Genomic DNA, 24,948 nt, shown 5'->3' on the forward strand with positions numbered 1-24,948 from the left:
TTATTGCCACGTTGAAGTCTATTCAGATATTTCTTTCCATTGCCTCATATTATGACTATGAGATTTGGAAAATGGACTTCAAACCAGATTTTCTGAATGGCAATCTTGAAGAGTCCATTAATATGGAGCAGCCTGAGGGATTCATAACCCAAGCTCAAGAGTAAAAGGTTTGCAAGCTTAATCGGTCCATTTATGGATTGAAGCAAGCTTCTCATCTTGGAATAGAAGATTTGATACTGGGTTCAAATCTTATGGCTTTGATCAAAATGTTGATCAACCTTGTATTTACAAGAAAATCATCAACAATTCAATAGCTTTTCTTGTGCTATATGTAGAGATATTTTACTCATTGGGAATGATGTAGGCATGCATACTGAAATTAAGAATTGGCTAGCAATCCAATTCCAAATGAAAGAAAGATGTAGGCATGCTAACTAAAATTAAGTATTAGACTTCAATTTAAGACCCATACAAGTGAATTAGTTGCTGAAATTTTGCAGAAACTTTTCCTCTCCAAACCCTCATCCATCTAAAATCTATTGGCCTTAATTCAGTGTTTCCACCACACATTCTAAGCTTGAGAATAGTAGAGAAGGTCTCTTAGTGGTCCATGCAAATTTGAAGTCTCAATTCATGGAGTGAAAATGTGTTTGAAGAGATTCATCAAAGGTTGTAGTTCTTGAAACCCTTTCTCTGAAATTTTGTTTCAATGCATGTTTTTAAACTCAAATTAAGTGTAATTAGAGTGCTTATTGATTCTGATTTCTTCCGTTACATGTTAGTTTACTCTATCAATTGGTATCAGAGCATGATTTAAGCGCTCAATTAACGTTAATTTGAGTTTGGTTGGTGAAATTCTAGAATTGCATGTTTGGTTGACTGATATGGTGGAAATTCAACTTTAGCATTAGACTTATATGTGTGCACTAGTGTGTAATTTTGGTTTGGTTAGCTTATATGTGTTCTCTACTGTTTAATTTTATTGGCGTCATTAGAGTTGAAATTAGGCTATAATTGAAGATCAAAGCAAGCATGGTAGTGTTGCAGAAGGAATCAAGTTGTTGCCTTGCAGTGTCGTGACACTGCGATGAGAGCGTTGCAACGTTGTTCATATTCAGCCTGAGGCGTTGCAACCTTGGATGGAGCGTCGCAATACTATTCATCCTAGTAGGCATGCATCCGTGAGTCGATTCACGCGAGAGGACATTGTTGGGATTGCTGTCTTAATTCTCCCGGAGTCTCGTTGTTTTGTAAAGATACACATTGTTCAATGAATAAAATAAGTGTTATTTAATTTTGGTATTTACTTATATCTAATAAACAAAGCTCATTGGTTATCTTATGTGAACTTAAGCATGTATATGTGATATACAAGTGGATCATGCCTTAAGTGATAACCTAAATCAGTCTGTAGTATAAGGATTAAGGTGGGATACCTGATCCTGGTGACACTATGGATACGGCTCGCTTTGTAGAGGTTTGCAAGTGTTGTAAACTACTACAGATGGTAGATCCTGACCATTCGTGTGGAGACGTGGAGCAGGGGTGTCCTATACAAAGAGTTTGTATAAGACCTGAACCACGAGATGACTAGATTCTGTATATAATGTCGTTGATACTAGAGACTTCAATCTGAGTGTTCTCACCTAAACGACCATAGGTGACACGACCTCAATCTGAGTGTTTTATGAACTCCTGCCTTTAAGGGCGGTCCTTTGATTAGTATGGGTGAGAGTGGCCAGATTGCCAACCCAACATACCTACCTTTTTGGGGACTTGTCTGATCTGAGAGCTGGGAACTCAATCCACAATATGGAATTCACTCCTTTCCTAAAGCAGGGATAAGTAGAGAGATTGCTCCCTTAAGAACTGATTCCGAGGCTTGAACATAGTGACCACAACTTCTCTTTGGAAGAGAAGACTCAATCATAGTAGGACTATGACTTATGTTCATTAGAGGGATCAGTGACACTTAAGGAGACAGATGTAACTAAAGGGGCATAACGGTTATTGGTCCAGTTGTACTTACGAGAGATTTGTGAAGGGTTGTCGCACTGCTGATTGGTTAAGATCGACACATAATATATCTGTAGTGAGGAGAGTTCAACTGTCGGTCTTTAGTGGAATGCTGGCAGTTAACGGATGGTGGATCCCGTGACTAAAGAGTTTAGTCAGTTATTCACGTACCGTTGGAGCTTCGGATCTACAGGTCCATGAGGTCCCCTTAGTAACTTGGATTCATGTTGAAGGATCAAGTTCTTGGTGTTGATTTGAAATGTTCAAATTGACAAGAGGTGTTTTGATTATATATGATATAATCGGTATGATGTATAAGATACATTTAAGGGAGGATTAATGTAAATAAGATTTACATTAAGTACCATGGAATAGGAAAAGAACTATGGTTTATATCTTTCATGAGATGAAATATTAAAACTATAAGTTATAAATATAGTATAATAAGTTAGTTATCATTTATGTTTACAATAATATTAATTATTAGATAATTAATATTTTTTCTTTTAAATAACCAAAGTAGTGGGTGGTTATTAATCATGGTAACCGTGAGTATAAAGGAAATCGATTTCCTAATTTGAAAAAAGAGGTTTTTTTTACAAAAGTTTGAACAGATTTTGAGTTTTCTCTCCGGTGAAAAGAAACTTACGAAAGTCATCAAGTAAATACAGATTTACGAAACGACGAATGGGCTAGCTAAATGATCGTGCAGTGTTTTTGCATAGCTTTACTAGACGATCGTTGGCCCAAGGTAAACGATTGGTGTAAAATCGACCGAGCTAAACAATCGCATAGCTTTTGCTAGACAATCATATAGTTGTATCTAAACAATTGGGCATCGACCTATACGATAGGTTTCCGACTTTTCCCACTTGCCCAGTTGTATACACGATCTATCTTTCCTCCATTCATCTGCCTCACACCAAGTCCGAATAGAGCCCACCCTTTGGATTCTCACACCGAAAATACCAAGGTCGTCTGTTTGGTGGTGTCAGACTCAACTCAACATCATTGAGGTTTTCCGGAGGCCGTTCGTGGTGCTGCGGAGGAGTTCATGATTGAGGAGATTTTTTAGGACAAGCGCGAAGTGTTCGTGCTGTATTCGTGCGATTTTGCGGTCGTGTAGATCGAGCGCTCGTGGTGGCTGTTGTTCGATCAGAGTGCACATTGGAGCGTGGAGACGCTTCTGCCATTGTTAGTACATTTTTTTCCCTCTGTACATATGTTGGCTGTAATTTCTCTATAAATTGTATAACCGCTTGTATTGAAGTCGACATTAAATGATTTTTTGATTCATGATTGTAATTTGGAATAGTCTTGCTTCCGCTACTCACGGAAATCTCATTTTCGATTTCCTTCAGACGTCTGGTTTAACTGGTTCGTTCTTCATTTGGTCTACTTTGGTAATATCTAGTTCGGTTCAGCCTCAATTGGAGCATTTGAAGGCTGGTTCAGGCAATTCAGGTCTGATTTGGGTCGGGTCGAGCGATTCAGACCTCTTTTAAAGCTATTTTTGGGTTGTTTTTCTAATAATTAGTTTTTTTTTGCTTGTTTAGAATGCCAAAGTTGAACCATATTGGTGTTATTTAAGTATTTTATGCATGTGATATTTGTTATATCTGAATTAAACATGTTTGTGCATATACTATATCATTTAGATTTAAAATCCCACCATAGGAAAGCATGTTGCATGCATAATATTATGTTATAAGTTAGTTATAATATATAGTATGCATGTTTAGGGTTTTCTTAAAATTAATATAAGTGTCATGTTAATTTTGAATGCTTTTGATGTATATTATGGATGAATAGCATGTCTATTGTTTTATCATTTGTTATAAAATCGTATTAGACATTAAAATCCATAAGAAAGATTATCAACATGCTCACTTAGGTTAACAACTTGTTTTAATAGTTAAAATAAGTCGTTATCTTATAAAATACGGTTACAAACTCAATCGGTTCATAATCCTGTCTAAGGCTGGAGGTATTTATGTTGACGATTTACGTAACACCTCATACCTGGGGATTATGACCGAAATGTTGAGCATTGCTAACCGGTTTTATAAGCTTGCATAAGCGGTTTGAGGTTTAAAATTGGTTTAACACCTAGATATCGTAGGTTTAAATCCAAATATAAACGTTATACTTGGATAAATCATATAGACTTAGGTTGTTTAAAATTAGCTGGAATATACCTAAGCAGAAGAATACCTAAACATTTAGAACACTTCAGTGGGAGATTATCAATATATACGATATATCAATTTTTGCTCTCACGTCCTTAAGAGTTCACACTGCGAGATCCATGCTCGGCTTCGTGTCACTTTTACCACGACTGCTTTATTCAGAAAGTGTTTGCATGGGTCAATAATAAGGTGAATGGGGGAAGTGATTCATAGTAAGTAGGTGAAGGAAATGTGTTAGCATATCCTACAGTCTCCTCTATTTGTTTGAACCATGAGATTCCTATGTTGCGCCTGCTGTCATTTTAAGGCAGCACTAGCTAGTCGTTAACCGAGATGATCCATTCGGAGGGTTGTAACATAGGATTTGGTCAACCCAAGCTTAAAAAATGAATAGGGTTTTATAGTTCCATCTTGAACATTATCTTCTAATTTGAGAGCATGCTCATACCGTTCTATAAGATTTGAAAATGGTGGTCACACTTACAAGAGTTACTAAATGTTAATAAAGTTCTTGATCGAAAACGGTAACTAAACAACTATAAGAATAAGAGTTATTCAGGACATAGTATTTGGTCAAGATTGTCAGTGAAAAAGTATTTGGCTGCCCCTCGGTAGCATCTATTCTAACTTTCTAAAGTATCGTTGCAAATAAATAAAGAAATATGGGTACTTTATCACTTTTGCTAAAATTGGATTTAAATACATAAGTTTAATCAAATTTGCTTATCTTTCAGCAATGTCGAACTCGATTATACAACTTCTTGCTTTTGATAAATTCCATGGAGAAGATTACTCTAACTGGAAATCGAACATAAACACAATTCTAGTGGTTGACGACCTAAGGTTGTTTTTAACGGATGAATGTCCTCCTCTTTCCAGTTCAAATACTAACCCAAATGTTCGGGAAGCTTATGATAGATGGGTATAGGCTAATGTGAAGGCGAGAGCCTACATCTTGGCGAGCATTCTGATGTGCTCAATAAGAAACATGAACTCATGCCTACTGCCCGTGAAATCATGGTGTTGTTGCAAGAAATGTTCGGGCAACCGTCATCTTTAGTACGACATGCAGCTATAAAATATGTTTATAACTCACACATGAATGACAGGACCAATGTTAGGGAGCATGTCTTGGACATGATGGTCCACTTTAACATTGCAGAAGCTCACGACGCTATCATAGATTAGACCAGTCAAGTTAGTATGATCTTGGAGTCACTTCAAAAGAGCTTTTTGACCTTTTGAACTAACATTGTAATGAATAAGAATAAGTACAATATGACTACTCTACTGAATGAATTCTAAACTTACCAATCGATGATGAAATTAAAAGAAAGTGAAGCAAACGTTGTTTCACAGAATTTTTTTTTTCAAGGGATCATCTTCGGGAACGAAGCCTTCAAACAGACAAAAAGAAGTTTGCCTCTTCCTTTTCTAAAGATAGAAGTATCCAAATGAAGAAGAAGAGAAAATGGAAGAAGAAACCTACTACTAAGAAAACCAAGGCTCCTAAAAGAAAATGTTTTATTGTGGAGAAGACAGACATTGGAAACACAACTGCCCAAAATATCTAGTTGAAAAGAAAGTAGAAAATGAAAAATAAGGTAAAACAGATTTATTTGTAATTGAAACATGCTTAGTGGAAAGTTCTCACCTGGGTATTAGATTCAAACGCTTCTAACCATGTTTGCACTTTTCTATAGGAAACTAGTTTTTGGACTCAACTCTCAGAAAATGAAATGCCTTTCAAAGTAGGAACAGGAGAAGTCATTTCAACTAAAGCAGTGGGAGACATCAAGTTATATTTTGGAGAATCTTTCATTTTGTTAAAAAATGTATATTATGTACCCAAAATGAAACGAAATTTGATGTCCATATCTTGTCTATTAGAAAATATGTATAAAGTAACTTTTGAAATTAATGAAGTGTTCGTTTTTTCAAGAGGTTTTCATATTTGCTCTGCTAGACTTGAAATAACTTGTATGTATTAAAACCAACTAAAGCAAATGCCATTTTGAATATAGAGATGTTTAAAACGGCAAAAACTCCAAATAAAAGACGAAAAATTTCTCCTAACGCCTATCTTTGGCACCTTAAACTTGGTTATATAAATCTCAACAGAATTGAGAGATGGTAAAAAATTGGTCATCTAAATCAGTTGGAAGGTAGTTCTTTTACTAAAATATCTTTTACTGGAAAAGATCTTTGTACCAAAGAACCCTTAGAACTTATACATTCTGATCTTTGTGGTCCGATGAATGTCAAAGCTCGAATATATGAATATTTCGTCAATCTTTTTTTATGACTATTCGAGATATGACCATATTTACTTAATGAATCACAAGTTTAAAACTCTTGAAAGTTCAGAGAATTTAAGACAGAAATTGAAAACTTATTAGGAAAAAGAATTAAAACACTTCGATCAGATCGAGATGGTGAATATATGGATTTACTATTCCAGAACTATTTAGTAGATCATAGAATTCAATCCCAATTCACAGCACCTGGAACACCACAACAAAATGGTGTTAAAGAAAGGAGAAATTGAACTTTATTAGACATGGTTCGTTTGATGATGAGTTATGCTCAGTTACCTCAGTCCTTTTTGAGGTATGCAATACAAGTTGTCGTATATATTCTGAACATGGTTCCCTCAAAAAATATTTCAGAAACACCACATGAGTTATAGAAAAGACATAAAAGTAGTTTACGCCACTTCAGAATCTGAGGATGCTTGACACATGTGTTGGTGCAAAACCCTAAGAAATTGGAATGACATTCAAAATTATGCCTATTTGTAGGATGCCCTAAAGAAACAAAAGGTGGATTGTTCTATGATCCCCAAGAAGATAAAGTATTTGTATCGACAAATGTTATATTCCTGGAAGAATATCATATGAGAAATCATCAACCTTGCAGTAAACTAGTATTGAATGAAATGACCAAAGATACTAGAGGCAAATCAACAAAAGTTGTTGATCAAACTGGTCCTCAACAACAGTTGTTGTCCCATCACATACTTCTCAAGAGTTGAGAATGCCTCGATGTAGTGGGAGGGTGTTCATCAGCCTGATCGCTACATGAGTTTAACAAAAACTTAAGACATTATATTTGATGATGGCCTAGAGGAACCATTGACCTGTAAACAGGGAATCGATGATGTTGATAGGGAACAATGGATAAAATCCATGGACATGAAAATAGAGTTAATGTACTTCAATTCTGTTTGGGAACTTGTAAATCAACCACATGGGGTTAAACCTATAAGTTGTAAATGGATCTATAAGACTACAAGAGAAAGCGAAACCAAATTGGCAAAGTGCAAACCTATAAAGCAAGACTTGTGGCAAAAGGTTTTACTTAAAGGGAGGTAGTTGACTATGAAGAAACCTTCTTTCCTGTTGCCATGATAAAATCAATAAGAATACTTTTATCCACAGCTGCATATTATAATTATGAAATATGGCAAATGGATGTCAAGTCAGCTTTCTTGAATGGCCATCTTGACGAAAGAATTTTCATGTCTCAACTAGAAGGGTTCATTGAACAGGGTCAAGAACAAAATGTTTGTAAGCTTAAAAGTTCCATTTATGGGTTAAAACAAGTTTCTAGATCCTGAAATATAAGATTTGACACTGCAATCAAGTCTTATGGCTTTGAACAGAATGTTGACGAACTTTGTGTATATAAGAAAATAGACAACAAAACTGTAGCTTTTCTAGTCCTTTATATTGGTGATATCTTGCTCATTGGGAATGAAACAAGTTTACTTGCTGACGTAAAGAGATGGTTAGCATCACAATTACAAATGAAAGATTTGGGAGATGCTTAGTATGTTCTTGGGATCCAATTTTTTTGGAATCGCAAGAACAAAACTTTAGCATTATCTCACACTTTCAATGATGAGTTAGCACAAGATGTTGTCAAGTTATAATATGCACAATTCCAAAAAGGGTATGTTACCTTTTAGACATGGAATTCATTGGTCAAAGAAGCAGTGTCCTAAAACCCCTCAAGAAGTTGAGGAAATGAAAAGAATTCCTTATGCATCGGCAGTTAGGAGTCTGATGTATGACCATATTGTGTACAAATCTTGACATATACTTTGCAGTTGGAATCATCAGCAGTTTCCAATCCCATCCTCGACACAGTCATTGGACTGCTGTCAAGAACATCCTCAAGTATCTTCAGAGAATGAGGGACTATATGCTTGTGTATGGGCTTGAGGATTTGATCCTTACTGGATACACTGATTCTGATTTTTAGACTGATATAGACTCTAGGAAATCTACTTCAGGATCAATCTTTACTCTTAACGGAGGAGCTATAGTTTAGAGAACCATCAAATAGAGTTGTATAGCTGACTCCAAAATGGAAGCAGAATATCTAGTTGCATGCGAAACAGCTAAAAAAGTAGTGTCGCTGTGCAAGTTCCTGATAGATTTGGAAGTAGTTCCAAATATGCATCTGCCCATTACTTTGTATTGTGACAATAATGATGCAGTTGCCAATTCCAAGGAACCAAGAAGTCAAAAACGTGGAAAACACATCGAAAGAAAGTATCATCTCATCATGGAGATAGTACACCAAGGAGACGTGATAGTCACGAAGATAGCCTCAGAAGATAACCTTGCTAATTTGTTTACAAAGGCCCTCTCGACTAAAGTATTCGAGGGCCACCTGGTCGGACTAGGACTACGAGCATCATAATCTAGGATAAGTGGGAGAATGTCAAGGGTATATTGATGCACTAATTTATTGTATTTTCTCTCTATTTTTCTCAACATTGTAAAACATTATGTTTGTATGTTTTTCTCACTGAGCACTAGTCCAAGTGGGATTGTTGGGAATGTCCTAAAACTCGCAGTTTGTAAATATTGTTAACATATTCTATTTACCAATACAAGTATTATTGAGTATTTTATTCAATAAATTGTTATTTGTATTGCATTCTGTTATAAAAATCCTATAAACGAATCCACGGCTATAATATGAATACTTTAACTTTATGTGTTGACATAAAAGAGGATCAAGTTTTAGTAGATAGCCAAAATGGTCTATAAGTACATGGATGAGATTGGGTACCTCATTCTGGTGACACTATTGGATGCGGCCTATTCTGTATGTTGATACAAATGATGTGATTCCAAAATCATTCATATGGAGACATGTGAGTGGGGGCATCCTATGCAATGAATTTGCATAAGACCGGACCTCGAGATAGTCATTTTTCTTTATAACCACTGTTTACTGATAAAACTGACTATTTCAAACTCACTGATCTGGGGTAACTCGATCTTAATCCTAACCTAACTATGAACTTCTGTTTATTCGGAATTATCCTTTGATCTGCATAGGTGAGAGTAGTCCAACAACACTACTCAATAAGCATCCCATTTTGGGGATAAAAAGGGATAGATAGCTGGGGACATAATTATGTAAGATGAAACTCACTCCTACTCGACTTAGGGTTAGCAGATATGTTGTTCTCTTAAGCACTGATTCTTGGTCTTGAACAATGGGGCCCTGCCCTCTCGTGATCGAAAGGGACATGGTTTATAAGTTAGACTATAATTATAGGGATAAAATGGTAATTTTTACCTAGCTGTAAATACGAACGACCTGTGAAGGTCAACTTACTGATTATGGTTATAATGGACAAAAATATATCTACAATGAGGAGAGTACAACTATCGAGCTATAGTGGTGTGTCTCAATAGTTAACGAACATTGATTAAATTCGTTCTAAAGAGTTTAATTAATTAATCTCAAATCATTGGAGCTCATGATCTGTAGGTCCATAGGCCCCTCTATTAGCTCGTGAAATGATCTTGGAACAGTGAATTGAGCAGATTTGAAATATTCAAACCGAAATTAGGGTTTTGAATTTGAATTCAATTTAGGGTTTGGTTAATTATATTAGATATAATTAACGAAATTCGAGAGTTCGAAAATATTTAAAGAATGATTTAAATATTTGATGAAGTGAAATATAATATATAATATTTGATATTAAATTTAATTAATTAAATTAGTTTAATTAATTATCCAATTTAATTCAATTTTGAAATTGGTATCCAAAATTAGCAATTTGATTAATTAATTTTTTTCGAAATTCAATATTATAAAACTTAATTTAGAATTTGATTTTTGAAAAATCAAAATTAAGTTTTAGAATTAATCAGATTTTATAAAATTAAATTGGATTTAAATTTACAAAGAGAGAGAGAAGAGAAAGTGGAAAAATCCATCCACTCAAATTCCACCTCATGCCACTTCAATTTCAATGGAAATAGAAGTGGCATTAACCTATCAAACTGAGTTGCATGGTTTTCATCTATAAATTGAAGTATTGGACTTCAATTTGAGATCCATGCAAGTGAATTGGTTGCTAAAATTTTGCGAAAACTTTTCCTCTCCAAACCCTTATCCATCTCAAGTCTATTGGCTCAATTCAGTATTTCCCCCACACATTCCAAGCTTGAGAATAGTAAAGAAGGTCTCTATGGTGGTCCATTATAAATTTGAAGTCTCAATTCGTGGAGCGAAGTTGTGTTTGAAGAGATTCATCAAATGTTGTAGTTCTTGAAACCTTTTCTCTGAAATTTTGTCTCAATTCATGTTTTTAAACTCAAATTAAATGTAATTAGGGTGCTTATTGATTCTGATTTCTGCCACTGCATGTTAATTACTCTATCAGATATAACATAATACGGATACGTTGAAGATACGTATTGTGTGTCTATATATATAATGTCTAATTAATTGCTATAATACATATTTTAAGTTAGATTAGAATAGATTCAAGAAGAGAGTGAAAACTTGAAAAAAAATCCAGTAATGTCGAGTGATTGTTGAGTGACTGGAGTAGACGGTAAGAAAAAAGTAGAAGATGAAGATTAAATAATGAAGTTGAGGATGAAGGAGGTGTGAATCATGATTTAAATAGTGGGAGAGAAGGGAAGAATGAAGATTTAATTACGTTTTGGATTTTTTTTTATATAAAAAAAATTATATTTTATCATTTTTAATTTATTTTGTTTTGGATTGCTCAATTTAAGTGGATTTTTATGTTTGGAAGTAATTTTAAAATGGTTGAAATCACTTTTTTTTTTCATTTTCAAAATCACCGTGAAACATGTTTAATTCTTCAAAACTAATTTTGATGATATGAAAATTGCATCTAAAAGTGTAAAATTGAAAATTAAATTAATTTTGAGGAATTAAAATTGTGTTTTCAAGTGATTTTAAAAATAAAAAAAGTGATTTTTAATGATTTTAAAATCACTCTTAAACATGCACTAAAATAAAATGGATTGTAAGTTGGATTTTTTAAATGGTTGGGCTTAAATTTGAAACAAAAAATTGATACGCGTATCTGAAAATTAAAAATAAAAATAAAAAAATCAGATACTTCAAATCAGACACGTATCTGGACATATTCATATCGTATCTATATCTGATACCGATTCTCTGCACAATTAGAAGTATCTGTGTTTCCTAGGTTTTATGTTTTCACATTCACTAAGTTTACTGAATATATGTTTAGCTAAAACTGTTTTCGGATTCTTGATCTAACCAATACAATTTCTAAAAAAAACAATTTTCATGTTTTCTTTGTATCCAGAATTTTATTTTGAAAATTTAAAATGTTGAATTATATTAAATAAAGATAAAAAAATTTAAAATATAGTATGTCATGTTATAAACTCAGTTCAAACTTTTTAAATTTAAATATGTATTATGTAATGTATTATAAATTAAATTAAGTTAAATTTCAAGTTTGATACATGGTTTGGATAAAGTTAAAAGTTAGATTTTAAAGTTTAGAATTTAATTCCCATAGTTTGATAGTCCATATGATTTGTTAAATTCTCTTAAATAGTTTTTACCATAAAATTATTTATTATGAAGCTTTTATCAAGCCATAGAAGATAAATTTTAATTATAAATTAGAAGACTTTAATTTTAATTACTCCAACCGAAGGATCAAAATTTCAAATTTTCTTATAAATTATATAATACTACCAAACAATAATTATACAAATTTTTCAATATAAAACATGTTCACGAATAAAGTACCAATAATTTATTATCAATTAATATTTAATAAATAATTGTAATTAGTTTACAATTGTTTCAATTAAAATTCAATTTCTACTACCAAATACATATCTTCATATTCTTTAGAAAACAGATCCTTAATATTTATACCCGTCGATCTAAATGAACCCTAAAGAAAAATCCAATTATTTTCTTTGTGGGCCGAGCTGGGCTTGAGCCTATATCCCTGGGCCAAAACTACCGACATGAGAGTCAAGACTTACTCGGGCCCGCATCGGCTGGGTCTATTGGGCTTTTCCAGTTGGATCAACATGGGCTTGCCGTCTTTCATCTGTTGATTGGATCATTTTCCTGGATTTACATTCTCGTCCCTGCTTCGACGGCCGCTGCAACTGCAAAGTACGGTCGTCCGCTCTCAGGCAGGGCGGGGCGGTGGTTATGATACCAAATCCGAGGGCTAGACTTGTATCACCATCAGGTGCCGGTTTTGGTTTCAAGATTCTGATGGAGAATCGAGCTCAGCAAAAAGACTATCTTCACTATAATCACACTGATCGTTGCAGAAATGCTAGATGGACAGCCAGGTTTTTTCTTTCGTACATTTTCATTATCTATCGCTTTATTTGATTTGAGATTTTACTCCTGGAATGAGCTTCGTATTTGGTGGTTGTTGTAATTCAATCTGAATCTGAAAAGGCTGTCAATCAAGCTGTTGTTGTGCTATTGGCAGGGAAAGCTACCAACTCATGTATGGAAGGCCGTGGCAAGAAGTGCTTGATTTTTACTTTCATGCTGTTAATGGAAGGTTCTCACTGTCCTCGTTGTTTGGAACTGAGGCGAGTCTCCAATATCAACGTTATCTTTAAACTTTGTTCCTCTTTCTCTATAATTATTCCGTTTCTTGAAATGGAAGGAATGGAATCTTGAGCTAGGATTTCTTTTCCTTCCTTTGCGAGCTTATGAATCCTTTTCTTTTGTAATGCTAAGAGCGATCTTTATATATGTTAAGCTCTTTCGTCATAATGTTGTAGTTGGATAGTTTTTTTCTTTCTTTCTTTTTTTCTTTTTTGCTACAATTCGATATTGATATCTATGGTTAATTTCATTTGTTTCATGCAATGCAATCTCAAGAGTAGTTAATCCTCCTCCTGCAACCTAAAATTGTAGGGAAAATAGGGAGGATAATGTATTTGTTGTACGATTTTCTAAATCTTAAAGGAATCTTATTTCTGTCTTTTCAGCTTCTTTGATTCTTAAAATCATGGATTACATCTAAGACTGCCAATTGCTTTAACATTGTAGTGTGTAGGTTCTAAATTTAGCTTGGATTCCCAGTTCTGGAGATGATTTTTAATCAAATGCTTGCTGTCAGTTGTTACATTTGATTAATTGATCACGTTCATGATTTTGAAACAATGTTGTTTTATAAATCTCATTGATTGATTAAAATTTGGAGAAATGAGGATGAAAGTTTTGTTCTACAATTATCTTGTATAAAAACAGGAAGATATATATATATTTTTAATAATTTATTGTATATAGTACTTTATCGACAGATAGGTCATGATCATGATGATGCTGAGATTCCATTGATTTACAACACAGCAGAGTTAAACAGAGTTTCAGTTAAAGATAAGACTGGGAGATGGGCAAGGGCAACATTTAAGATTGTTCTTTCCTACCATGGAAATTCTTTTGATGGGTGGCAAAAGCAGCCAGGCTTGAATACTGTTCAGGGGTAAGCTTATTTGATGGCACTCATGCCAGTTACCATATCCACAAGTAATATTGTATACAATTGGGAGCTAGTGTTGTTCTTTTCGTATCAATTGAAAATCTTGTGCTTTCATTTCAAGTGAAACTTTCGTCTTGTGGACAATGTCAAAATTAAGTCAATCAATCTTGTTAATCTCACCTTTCTGGTACTATATCTTCTTCCTCCAGTATAATAGTTTGAAGTAATGTTTTAATGTCTTTAGATGTATAAATAGTTTGTTTTCAATCTAGAGATGGCTAGCACTGCTGTATATTGGAGGATTATAGTACTTGTATCCTTTGGCAGCTTGGTAGAAAAATCTCTAGGGAAGTTCGTAGATGATAAGAAAGCTCAGATGTTGAAAGATAAATGCTTACCAATAGAAGGATGTGCTGTGGTTGCTGGGCGCACTGACAAAGGGGTGACAGCTCTGCGTCAAGTTTGCTCATTCTGTATGATGGCATTCTAATTTCTATTTGAATTATTTCCAATCTGTGCCTTTATACCAATAATAGAATTCAAGCTAGACATCCAAACTACTTGGCCATCACAGTACCAATAATAGAATTCAACCTGAACCAAGCTTCCTTTGGTTTGAGTTCTTTATCATAAATATGTACATGGAACTTGTTTAGAAAAAGGAATTACTATATGTGTAATATTTGAATTTTTGCTGTTTCTTTCCATCTTTGGTTTCAAATTGCCCTTGGAGGGAAACAATCCCTTTCTGACTTCACCCACTTAAATTTTATTATTGTTTTCTATTTTAGAGAAACAATATCCCACTTCAGTTAAACTCCCATACTTGTAGATACTTGGCGTACAGATGTTCAACCTCAAGACATTGAAGATTCCATCAATAGAGCAGCTCCTGGAAAACTCAGAACATTATCTGTTTCTCAGGTAAAACTTAGGTTATTGGAAATGAGTGTGGTGCCCCCTGTGTAGCTTTAATATTGTTGAAGATGTTACTTGTCTATTTCTCTTTCAGATACATGTACATGCAACTTCTCAAATTACTTACTGCTGTAGGTGTCTCGTATCTTCCATCCGAATTTCTCTGCTAAGTGGAGGCGATATCTGTATATTTTTCCTCTGAATGATGGAGAGAACATGGAGCCAGATTATGCAATTTGGGAAGATGTAGAAGACTGTAGAAAAGAAGAAAATTATGGTAAAATAGAAGTCTTAAATGGTGAAGAATGCAAGGACGAGATTCATGATAATTTGGTCTTCGGTCCGAATGATGAGGAGCTTGTGTCGGCTGATAAACCTCAAACATTTAGTATAAGGAGGGTTAACCAACTACTTAGGAAACTAGAAGGGAAGTTGTTATCGTACAAGATGTTTGCACGTGACACCAAAGCATCAAGAAATGAGTGAGAATCATGAATTGATCCAATTATTGCCTTTTTTTTTTGGTAGTTATTCTAGCTTCTAATTTAAGTATCATAGTTCTTTTTGTTTTGTTTTGTTTTTTCTTCTTTTTTCATGTGAGCTACATCCCCAGTTCTTTTTGTTTTATTTTAATTATATTTTTTTCTTTCTGCTCATAAAGACCCTCGACATATTTCTTCTTATTCTGCTCATAGAGAATATTGCTAATTTTCTTCTTATAGTCACTCTTTTAAACTCTTTAGGAGCTATTTATAGCAATGTGAAGAGGGGTGATTCCAGGGTGTGTGTTCTTTTGTGGGATCACTGGATTGAAAGGAACGACAGTTTTTTCTCTCATAAAAATTAGGAAAATGAGGAGAGTTGGATAATGAAAAAATTTATGCATCGACATGCTAATTTTGGTCAAGCCTCAGTTTTAATCATCACCAAATGTAATTAAGTATTGTCTGTTCCATGAACAGTTCTTTTAGGTTCTTGATTCGTTGCTTCTGGTTCTCATCTTACTGAGTTTTTTGAAAGAGAGAGGAAAAATAAATAAAACAATAAAAAAGATTTGATTGTATGTATGATGAGGATAGCAAGCTGAAGACTGACTTAGCATAGTTGGTATACATTTATCAGTAGATAACTTTTCGTTTGTGTCAACATGATTAATGTCCTTGTATTATCGAGAGAGATAGAGATTAATGTGCTTGTATCCATGAACAGGATAGCTAGTCTGTAGACTGACTAAACAAAGTTCGTCCTTGAATTTACCAGTCAATGGTTTTTTTTTTTTTTTGTGTGTGTGTGTGTGTCAATATGAGATTTATGTGCTTGCTTGTAGCTTTCTTTTTCCCCAATGTTTTCTTATCGATGACAGGAATATGTTCAGAACTTTCTGAGTCTCTGACATGTACTAACGGTGACTATCATCCTTTTCAGAGGTCCACCTACGGAGTGTTTTGTTTACCATGCAAGAGCAGTGGAAGCTAGATTACCATGCTTGGTATTTTTCCTACTTGTGATCCTCTTCAGTCTCTCATCCTCCTTTTCTTTGATTATCCTTTTGCTTCTACACTTCTCCCCTATTGAAATCTATCTTTAGTGTTGTAACTATAAAACAATATTCTATACTCTATAGCTCACATACGCTGAAAAGAAGTAGAACCATGTTATCTGCATTGTGTTTTTCACTGATTCAGAACATAGAAAACAGAAGATGAATTTGTGGAAGAGTATGAACAGAGGAAAAATACAAAAAATTTACTTTGATATTATATCTTCAACGTGAAGTATTTGCATAGCAAGCTACCTTGTAGTGTGTGTATATATATATATATTTATATATTTGTATTCTAATCTTCTCTCTCTTTTTCTTTTTCATTTTTTATGGGGAGGTTGTTTTCCTCATGTTTATGTAGAGCTTTGTCTCTTAAATCGATACCTTATTCTTTGTTCTTTTACCGCTTGATTTTGCTTCATAGTCGAAGCATGTTTCCTATTTATGTCAACATGCTATCAACATTTTTCTCTATTGAACCGACTTTTTTTTTTTTATTAACATCACGTAGCTTCTTCCTACATTTAATCTTCTTCTGTCCAAATTATTTTTATTTGTTTATCCAAGAAAACTAGTGACGCTAGTGAATGCTGCCACTTCAAATTTGGGGATCTAACTTAGTGGTGTTCTTCTATTGACAGGACCAAGGAGTAGGAAGAAGTGTTATGTGCGTTGAGCTGGTTGCTAATCGCTTCTTGCGTAAGGTATCATATTCATCTCCGTGGTTGCCTATGCTAAAGACCATATTGTACTGAACGTAAAATTTTTCTATTTAGATTTAGATAATCCTTTCTTCAACTGCTTAAACTCGAGAGTTAACATCTTAATCGTCAGCAAGAGAAGTTCCCCTTCGTTTTAGCAATGTGAAACAACCATTAGGGACATGTTCAAATGAAAAAATGAAACTAATTATTATGTCTTCTGTTGAATCCTTGTTTCTTTAGCAGTTCAACCAATTATAATGGAATCTAATGTTTGACACCTAAATGTTATATAGTCAAAGTCGTAAGATTAGTCGAGGTGCACGTAGACTGGCCCAAACACTCACAAATATTAACAAAATAACAATAATAAATTAATAATGAAATCTAATGATGACCCTTGCAGATGGTACGGGTGCTTGTTGCGACAGCAATTAGAGAGGCAGCGGCGGGTGCTGGAGAGGATGCGTTACTAGAGCTGATGGATGCCACATGTCGACGTGCCACTGCACCACCTGCGCCTCCTGATGGCCTCAGTCTTGTTGATGTAGGGTATACAGAATTTGATTCACAAAATTGCTTCATTTTAAATGACTAATTTTGCCCTTCTTTTCGATCAAAGTTGCCGAGATTATAGCCGCTTGGTCTATTACGTATTACCCACTCTTTCATTGGTGGTGTTATTAATTATTACCATATTCACTTAGTGATTGAATTGTGTTAAGAGAAATGTCTGCTTAGGGTTTGAAAGTTGGTATGCATTTTATCACACATCACTTTAGGGTGTTTGTATTTGTGTTGGAGATTGAGTTTTGTTTGCATCAACTCTTCAAAATGGTTGAACCGAAGAGTCAAACCTCATATGTAGATCGGTAGGACAACTCCAGAGGGAATGAACAAAGTTTAATTACAGCCTTTTATTTTTTTAAATGGCCTCATTTATCACTTTTTGTCGGGTAGCTTTGAAAGAATTAATTCACCATCTAATTAAGCGACATGGGTTTGGATCAAACTGTTATATATATATATATATGATTTTGAGCATTTTAAATATATTTTTGGAGAAATATCTTTTTGTTCTCTAGGTTTTAAGTCTAGTTTTCATTTGGTTCCTAAGTTTTAAAATGTTATATTTTTACCTTTGAATTTTAAATTTTGTTTTCCTTTGGTCTTGAGGTGTGTATATAAATACCACTAAGATTTGTAGTTTGTTTAAAAAATATTTATAATCTTTCAAAAGTTGCAATATTACTCGCAACCTTTCATAAATGTTTCAAAAGTATCTTTAGAATAAAATTTGTAATAGTCCAACATTCTTACATATTTTTACTCAAATAGTTTCTTAGAGTAATAGTAACTTTTGGAGGAACTTAATCAACACATGCATTCCACATGGTATTTCCAATTATTCTTCATCTTAAATGATATTTTTCGTTTCATTGTATTATATGATTTTCCCTTAGGTTTTTAATCTAAAATTTATTTCCATCTATTTGATTGAAGAAAGTACACTTTCCGTCTTATTTACCTCGCATCCATTCCCAATTGGAAAGCACGATTGAATTTGTTTAGGAAAGTTGTTTGAATGGTACAACTCTATGCCTTCACTGCAACTTTTATCTACTGCATGTTTGCTTATTTCACTGCTTATCTAGAATTAAATTGTTACTTCTTTAAAAAATAGTACTCAAGAATTTTAGACATTTCCACCCAGGAGAGAATTTACCAATCATGTATCGAACTTCCTAAGCGTTGTTGAGTCAAAGCAAACACATTAATTTTTCCCGTTCTACATTCAAAACCTATACACTATTCATCGAAAAGCCCTTATCTTCATCTTCAACCTCTCACCCTTCAGCTAGAAATTAGCAAGCACTTTTATGTAATCATCTCATGGAGGTTGTCTGTCTGTCTCTGCTGTTACTTTTTATAAAGCTTTTGTTTGTTTGTTAACTCAAGCCTTAGCTCACATGGCGAAATTGAGTTCATCAGATAATCCTCTTGAAGATCTAATATCAGCTTCACTGGCATATGAAGAATAGAAATCTTCATCCCCATCCTTTTCTTTTACTTCATCAATCTTCTCCACGACTTCTCGTAAATCCAACCGCTTCTCGAAGTCGCTTTCGCAACATGCCATTGCAATCCTGAGAAGCTTCATCATTTCACCTTCACTGCTCTTGGTTTGCCCCATTTCCTTATCAAATACTTGTGTATTCCATTCTTTTTCAGGAATGGTTTTGACCCAACTTGCCAAATCTTCTTCATCCCCACTCTTGTTCTGATGCAGAAAGTTGGCTGGGAATTTCCCTGTTAGAATCTCTAGGATCAACAGCCCAAAGCTCCACACGTCTGTCTTCTTTGTGATCCGACCTTGTTGCGTGTACTCTGGGGATTTGTACGCCACCATTAGCTCATGAGCGTGCTCTTGGTTCACGACCGGGATCAGGCCATAGTCCGAAAGAAGGGGCTCGTGATTCGCCTTCAGAAGCACGTTTGAGGACTTGAGATGGCCATGTGGAGTTATCAGACTTGGAAGCTCACTGTACAGATACCGAAGACCCTTACCAATGCCCTTGATGATCTTCAATCTTGCAGGCCAATCCAGGGCTGGTTGACCCACGGCTTGATGTCCTAAAAGGAATGGACAACAGAATCCAATTTAGCCAACCAAATTTTGAAGCATTCTAAGAACAGACTATCACTAAACTCAAATGTTTAGGTCCGTTTGGTAATTTTTTTTAAAAAAAAAAAAAAAAATTAGCCTATTTTCTCTCATTTTCTTATAATAGTTTGCATCTAATAGTTGAATTCTTAATCAAAATTTCAAAAATAAAAACTACCTTTTAAAATTATTTTTTTTAGTTTTCAAATTGTTGCTTTGGTTTTTAAAAACATGGCTAAAAAGTAAATAACAAAACAAGAAATTTAAAGGTGAAAATAGTGTTTATAGAATTAATTTTAAAAAACTAAAAACCAAACAATTACCGAACGAAATCTCAGTAAATCAATAGATTACTCTATATTTAACACTCTACCTCATGCATGAACTTCCTTGAAGTTCAAACATAGAACCTACTATTCTAACATCATGCTAAATTCACGCTCAATCTACAAGTTTAAGTCGATAAGTCTAGAAGAGCTCTCGATAAAACGCCCTACAAGTTTAAGTTGGTAACTTATCGTATGTCAATCTTTTGTGCACATTCTTAACATATTCTTCACTTAGGTTCGACTAGAACTTAGTTATGAGAAATTATATTAAACTCAAAAGTGTAAGTTGATAGATTGTGATATATTTAATCTTTTTAGCCGATAAATGTGTTGAATTGAAGTTATAAAGAAAGTTGAATGTACCATGAAGTTGAACTGCCAAGCTGCCTTTCTCAACATAGTCTGTTATGAGAAGCTTTTCTTCCTTTTTATAATAGTAGGCCACAAGAGGTAGCAAATTTGGGTGTTTCAGTCTTCCAATTCTCCTCATATGTTCTTGGAATTCCTCTCTATCCACATTGTTCATTTGCTTAAACCTCTTAACCACCATGACAGGTCCATTGGTCAAGGCTGCTTTGTAAGAAGAACCAAAGCACCCACTTCCTAGGATTTCTGCTGAGGCTTTAAGCAAATCTGATAAATCAAACTTCTCTGAGTCCTCTCTTACAAATGACAATTTAGCACTATCAGCTGACCGTTTCCCTGACCCGCTTCCATGGCTAGAGCCACGGTCCGGTGACCTCGACCCGACTCCCGGATCTAGTTCACTACCACATGGAGATTTTCCGTGGGCTGGATCCTCTTGGTTAGATGATGATTGGTTCCGACGGCTAAGGATGACTATTCCTGCACCGATGGCAAGCAGAGCCGCTGTCACAGCTATTGAAACCATGATAATGCTCCCAATTGATGGCATCTTTGAGGTGTTGCATGGTTTATTAAGTGGCGCTCCACATAAACCTTCAATGCCTGCATATAGGAGAAACAGCTTGTTAGAACTAAAATGGACAGAAGTTCCACAATTAAACTAAATCACCGATTAATCCAAAAGTTTAAGCTCATAGATAAAAGTACTCTTCTTATTTGTGGGCTTGAAATATATGTAGAAGACATAACAAGTAAAAATCAATATTAAACAGGGAGAAAATAATATTGTAGGGGTTTGAGCATGACCTCTTAGACCACCTATTCTGATATCATGTTAAATCACCGATTGACCCAAAAGCTTAAACTCATGGGTGAATATAGATTTAATATTAATTAATCTAACACCTTCCAATTTTCTTGACTAGTCCTATCAAAAGGAAAATCTTGGATTTGAACCTTACTTGATTCTAAAATTACAGGAGTGAGTATCTATCATAGGTTGACCTAGTGGTAAATAAAGAGTGTGACTTTATTAAAAGACCTAAAAGGTCATGGGTTCAACCTATGGTAGGCACCATCGAGTATCTAATATCCTATGAGTTTTTTGACACCTAAATGTTGTAGAGTCAGATAGGTTATCCCGTGAGATTAGTTGAGGTGCACGTAAGTTAACCTAGACATTTACGGATATAAAAGTATATAGATATATACTACATGGAGGTGTGATGAGATGAAGAGTTTGATCATATCATATGCGATTGAAAAGTGATTTAAATGAATTCTAATAAAAAAAAAAAAGTTGGATAAATGATGCATGATGGCGAAGGAAGATGAAAAATGAAGAAGAAAGTGACCTGAAAAGGAGGATGGATCCATGTGGGAGAAGGAATGTGGGATTGGGCCATGAAGTTGATCATTATTAGAGACATTAAAGGACTTGAATGTCTTTTGTTGGAAATTAGGAATTTGGCCAGAAAACTTATTTCCTTCAAGCCTCAACTCCAACAAACGAGGCAACTCAACCAAAGACCAAGGAATTTGACCTTCCAACTCATTCTGAGCCAAATGCACTTTCTTCAAAGACAACATACTTGAAAATGAATCACCGGGAACGTTCCCTGAGAAATGATTGCTTGACAAATACAAAGATTTCAATGACCCAAGTCTCTTTACATCAGGCAAAGACCCTTCAAATTCATTGTTCATAAGACTAATTGTCCTTAATTGAGGCACCCCTTCAAGGGACTCGATATCAATATGCCCCTTGAGCCCCATATTCTCAAGCTTCAATCCCCAAACATTTCCCTTCTCGCAAAGAATACCGACCCAATTCGCCTTATTGCCCGAGCAAGGGGAAGACCCCGTAACCCAATTCCCCAACGAATTATTGTTAGTGTCAAGAGAGCTCTTGAACTTGAGAAGCGCTTCTGCATCTGTAGAAGCGCTCCAAGAAACAACGAGCTCCAATGAGATGACAATGAGAATGAGAGCGGTGGCGGTGCTGGGTGGCGTAGATAGGCATGCCATGAGTCTAAATTCGGAAAGTTAAAGGTAACGCACGCAGCGGCGGGGTGGGGGCGGCAGGCGGCGGCGTGCTCGCCCGGGGGGCTATTTAGACGGTGGTTTTGCAATTATGTGTTGGTGAAATGGGGCTGAAGAAGAAGGGGTGAAGGAGGGAATGGAATATTATTGATGGCATTGAAGAAAAGAGGAAGAGAGAGAGAGAGGAGAGGAAAAGAATTGAGAAACGAATGTACGGAGGGAGGAACAAAAGGCCTAAGAATAGGGAAAATATTTTACAAAATTATGGCTTCTTCTTCTTCTTCAGTTGTTGACCAAGTCTTTTTAATTTCCTGTTTTTTGCCTTTTAACATTTCTTTGAGAACTATACGCCAAACCTTTGAATGGGACAGATGAGCTTTTTTTTCTTTTTCTTTTTGTGTTCCTCTTTGGTGTTTTCTTCTCCTTTGGTTATATTGAATCATGACATGCAATTTACAACTTTTAAAAAAAAAAACAGTCGTTTTGTTTCCTTCACAGCAATTTTTTTTAAAAAATTTTTTATATATAAAAAATATATTTTTTTAGTCCTTAAGTTTCTGATTTCTATTTAGTTTCTAGATTTTAAAATGTTACACATTTAGTCATTGAATTTAGTTTCTATTTAGTTACTAAATTTCAAAATGTTACATTTTACTCTTAACATTTGAGTTTTCTTCTATCTGGTCCTATATTTCTAGAATTATATTTTTAATTTTGATTTTTTTTTCTAAATACTCATTTTTCGTCTTTAGAGTTTTAATAAAAATCGTTAAAATAATTAATTAATTAAGTTTCACTAGTTTTATCACTTCAAAAATTGAATTTAAAGTTAACTTTCTTTATTAATTAATATAAACTGGCGTCAAGTCAATGATTGAAAGTGAGTATTTAAAGAAAAATTGAGGTTAAAAATATAAAACTCAGAGACCAAATAGAAATAAAACTCAAGTCTTAAAGGTAAAATTGTAATATTTTGAAATTTAGGAACCAAATTGAAACAAAACTCATAATTTACGGTTAAATGTGTAATATTTTAAAACTTAAGAACTAAATAAAAACTAGAGTTAAAACTTAGGGACAAAAAATATATTATTTCTTTATTTATTATTTCTGAGGTATGCATAAGTTAAATAACAAATTAAATATATTTTCCAATAAGTCTCACAATTTTAAAACTACCTAATAGGACCTCGTATCTTATTACATTGCATCGCTCTCAACTAAAAAATAGCCTTTTGTTTTCTTCACAGCAAAATCTTTTGTTTTTTTTTCTCCCTATTTATTTATTTATTATTTCCAACACATGTATAGATTAAATGACAGATTTAGTCCATGTAATAAATTTAGTTTTTAAGTAAAACTCACAATTTTAAAATTATCTAATAGGACCTTAATTTTAAAGTGTGTCTAATAAGTTTGACAATTTTCAATTGTATTTAATAGGTTTCTAACCTTTTTAATATTCTAAAAAAATTAATGAATCTATCATACATAAGATTAAGGTAAATAACATATTTTTTACCTAAAACTTTCCCAAAAGTAACAATTTAGTCTTTTAAATTAGGTTTGTAACAATTTAGGCATTATTTAGTAACCATTTGGTTTTTTGTTTTTGTTTTTTAAAATCAAACCTATAAATATTACTTTTACCTCCAAGTTCCTTCATTTGTTATCTACATTTTACCAATAATTTTAAAAATTAAGTCAAATTTTGAAAAATAGAAAAAGTAGTTTTTAAGAATTTTTCAAAACTTGGCTAAAAATTCGAGCATTATACTTAAGAAATATGCAAATCATTATAAGAAATTGGGAGAAAATAAGCTTACTTTTCAAAAACTAAAAATAAAAAATGAAGGCCGTGTTGGAAACTATTTTGTTTTTTAAAATTAAGTCTTTGGACATTACTTTCACTTCCAAATTTCTTTCTTTGTTGTCTACTTTTCACCAATGGTTTAAAAAACCAAGCCAAAATCTGAGAACTAAAAAAAGTAGCTTTTAAAAACTTTATTTTTTTAATTTGGTTAAGAATTCAACCATTGTATTTAAGAAAAATTCAAATCATTGTAAAAAAAAATGTGAATGAAATGGCTTAATTTTCGAAAACAAAAACAAAAAACCAAATTGTTACCAAACGAGACCGAAATAATTACCAAACGGGACCTTAATTGTTGTACTTTTAAATTTGTAACAATTTAATACCTATCGTAATTTTTTTCTTCAAATTAAATGTTGATTTCTTTCTTTCTAAAAAAATGTTGATTCTTTTTTTTTTAATTATTAGTTGATGATTTAGACTTTTTAGCTCATGAAAATTAGATTCTTGATTAGTTTATTGATCTACAAGAAAAAAAAAAGATTTCATTAAATATTATACTAATT

At 33.8% G+C, this 24,948-nt stretch overlaps 2 protein-coding genes across 2 annotated transcripts; one reads left to right on the plus strand and one right to left on the minus strand.

The window, feature by feature from the left end:
- Positions 1-12,593: 12,593 nt before the first annotated feature.
- Positions 12,594-17,916, plus strand: LOC120070605 (Pseudouridine synthase family protein). The gene is made up of 9 exons (XM_039022420.2): positions 12,594-12,853; positions 13,000-13,105; positions 13,826-14,007; positions 14,332-14,477; positions 14,837-14,928; positions 15,058-15,404; positions 16,348-16,411; positions 17,107-17,169; positions 17,573-17,916. The coding sequence occupies exons 1-9, from the start codon at positions 12,708-12,710 to the stop codon at positions 17,762-17,764; spliced, it is 1,338 nt and encodes a 445-aa protein (XP_038878348.1). The 5' UTR covers positions 12,594-12,707; the 3' UTR covers positions 17,765-17,916.
- A 963-nt stretch (positions 17,917-18,879) lies between these two features.
- PRK1 (Leucine-rich repeat protein kinase family protein) lies at positions 18,880-22,864 on the minus strand. Its single transcript, XM_039022834.2, has 3 exons — positions 21,882-22,864; positions 20,524-21,129; positions 18,880-19,800 (listed from the first exon to the last, which is right to left on the minus strand). The coding sequence occupies exons 1-3, from the start codon at positions 22,552-22,554 to the stop codon at positions 19,133-19,135; spliced, it is 1,947 nt and encodes a 648-aa protein (XP_038878762.1). The 5' UTR covers positions 22,555-22,864; the 3' UTR covers positions 18,880-19,132.
- Between the last annotated feature and the right edge of the window lie 2,084 nt (positions 22,865-24,948).

Source organism: Benincasa hispida, chromosome 2, assembly GCF_027475165.1.
Source record: "Benincasa hispida cultivar pf3 chromosome 2, pf3_genome.v1.1, whole genome shotgun sequence".
In the NCBI taxonomy this organism is placed as follows: Eukaryota; Viridiplantae; Streptophyta; class Magnoliopsida; order Cucurbitales; family Cucurbitaceae; genus Benincasa; species Benincasa hispida.

Bases quoted from the DNA above. Each gene is read 5' to 3' on its own strand.
- LOC120070605 (XM_039022420.2), top strand. From the start codon at position 12,708: ATGATACCAAATCCGAGGGCTAGACTTGTATCACCATCAGGTGCCGGT. The intron at 14,929-15,057 runs GTAAAACTTAGG...TTACTGCTGTAG, and splicing joins GAACATTATCTGTTTCTCAG to GTGTCTCGTATCTTCCATCC. The intron at 16,412-17,106 runs GTATTTTTCCTA...TTCTATTGACAG, and splicing joins AAGCTAGATTACCATGCTTG to GACCAAGGAGTAGGAAGAAG.
- PRK1 (XM_039022834.2), bottom strand. From the start codon at position 22,554: ATGGCATGCCTATCTACGCCACCCAGCACCGCCACCGCTCTCATTCTC. The intron at 21,130-21,881 runs GTCACTTTCTTC...TCCTATATGCAG, and splicing joins GGATCCATCCTCCTTTTCAG to GCATTGAAGGTTTATGTGGA. The intron at 19,801-20,523 runs GTACATTCAACT...CATTCCTTTTAG, and splicing joins CTTGGCAGTTCAACTTCATG to GACATCAAGCCGTGGGTCAA.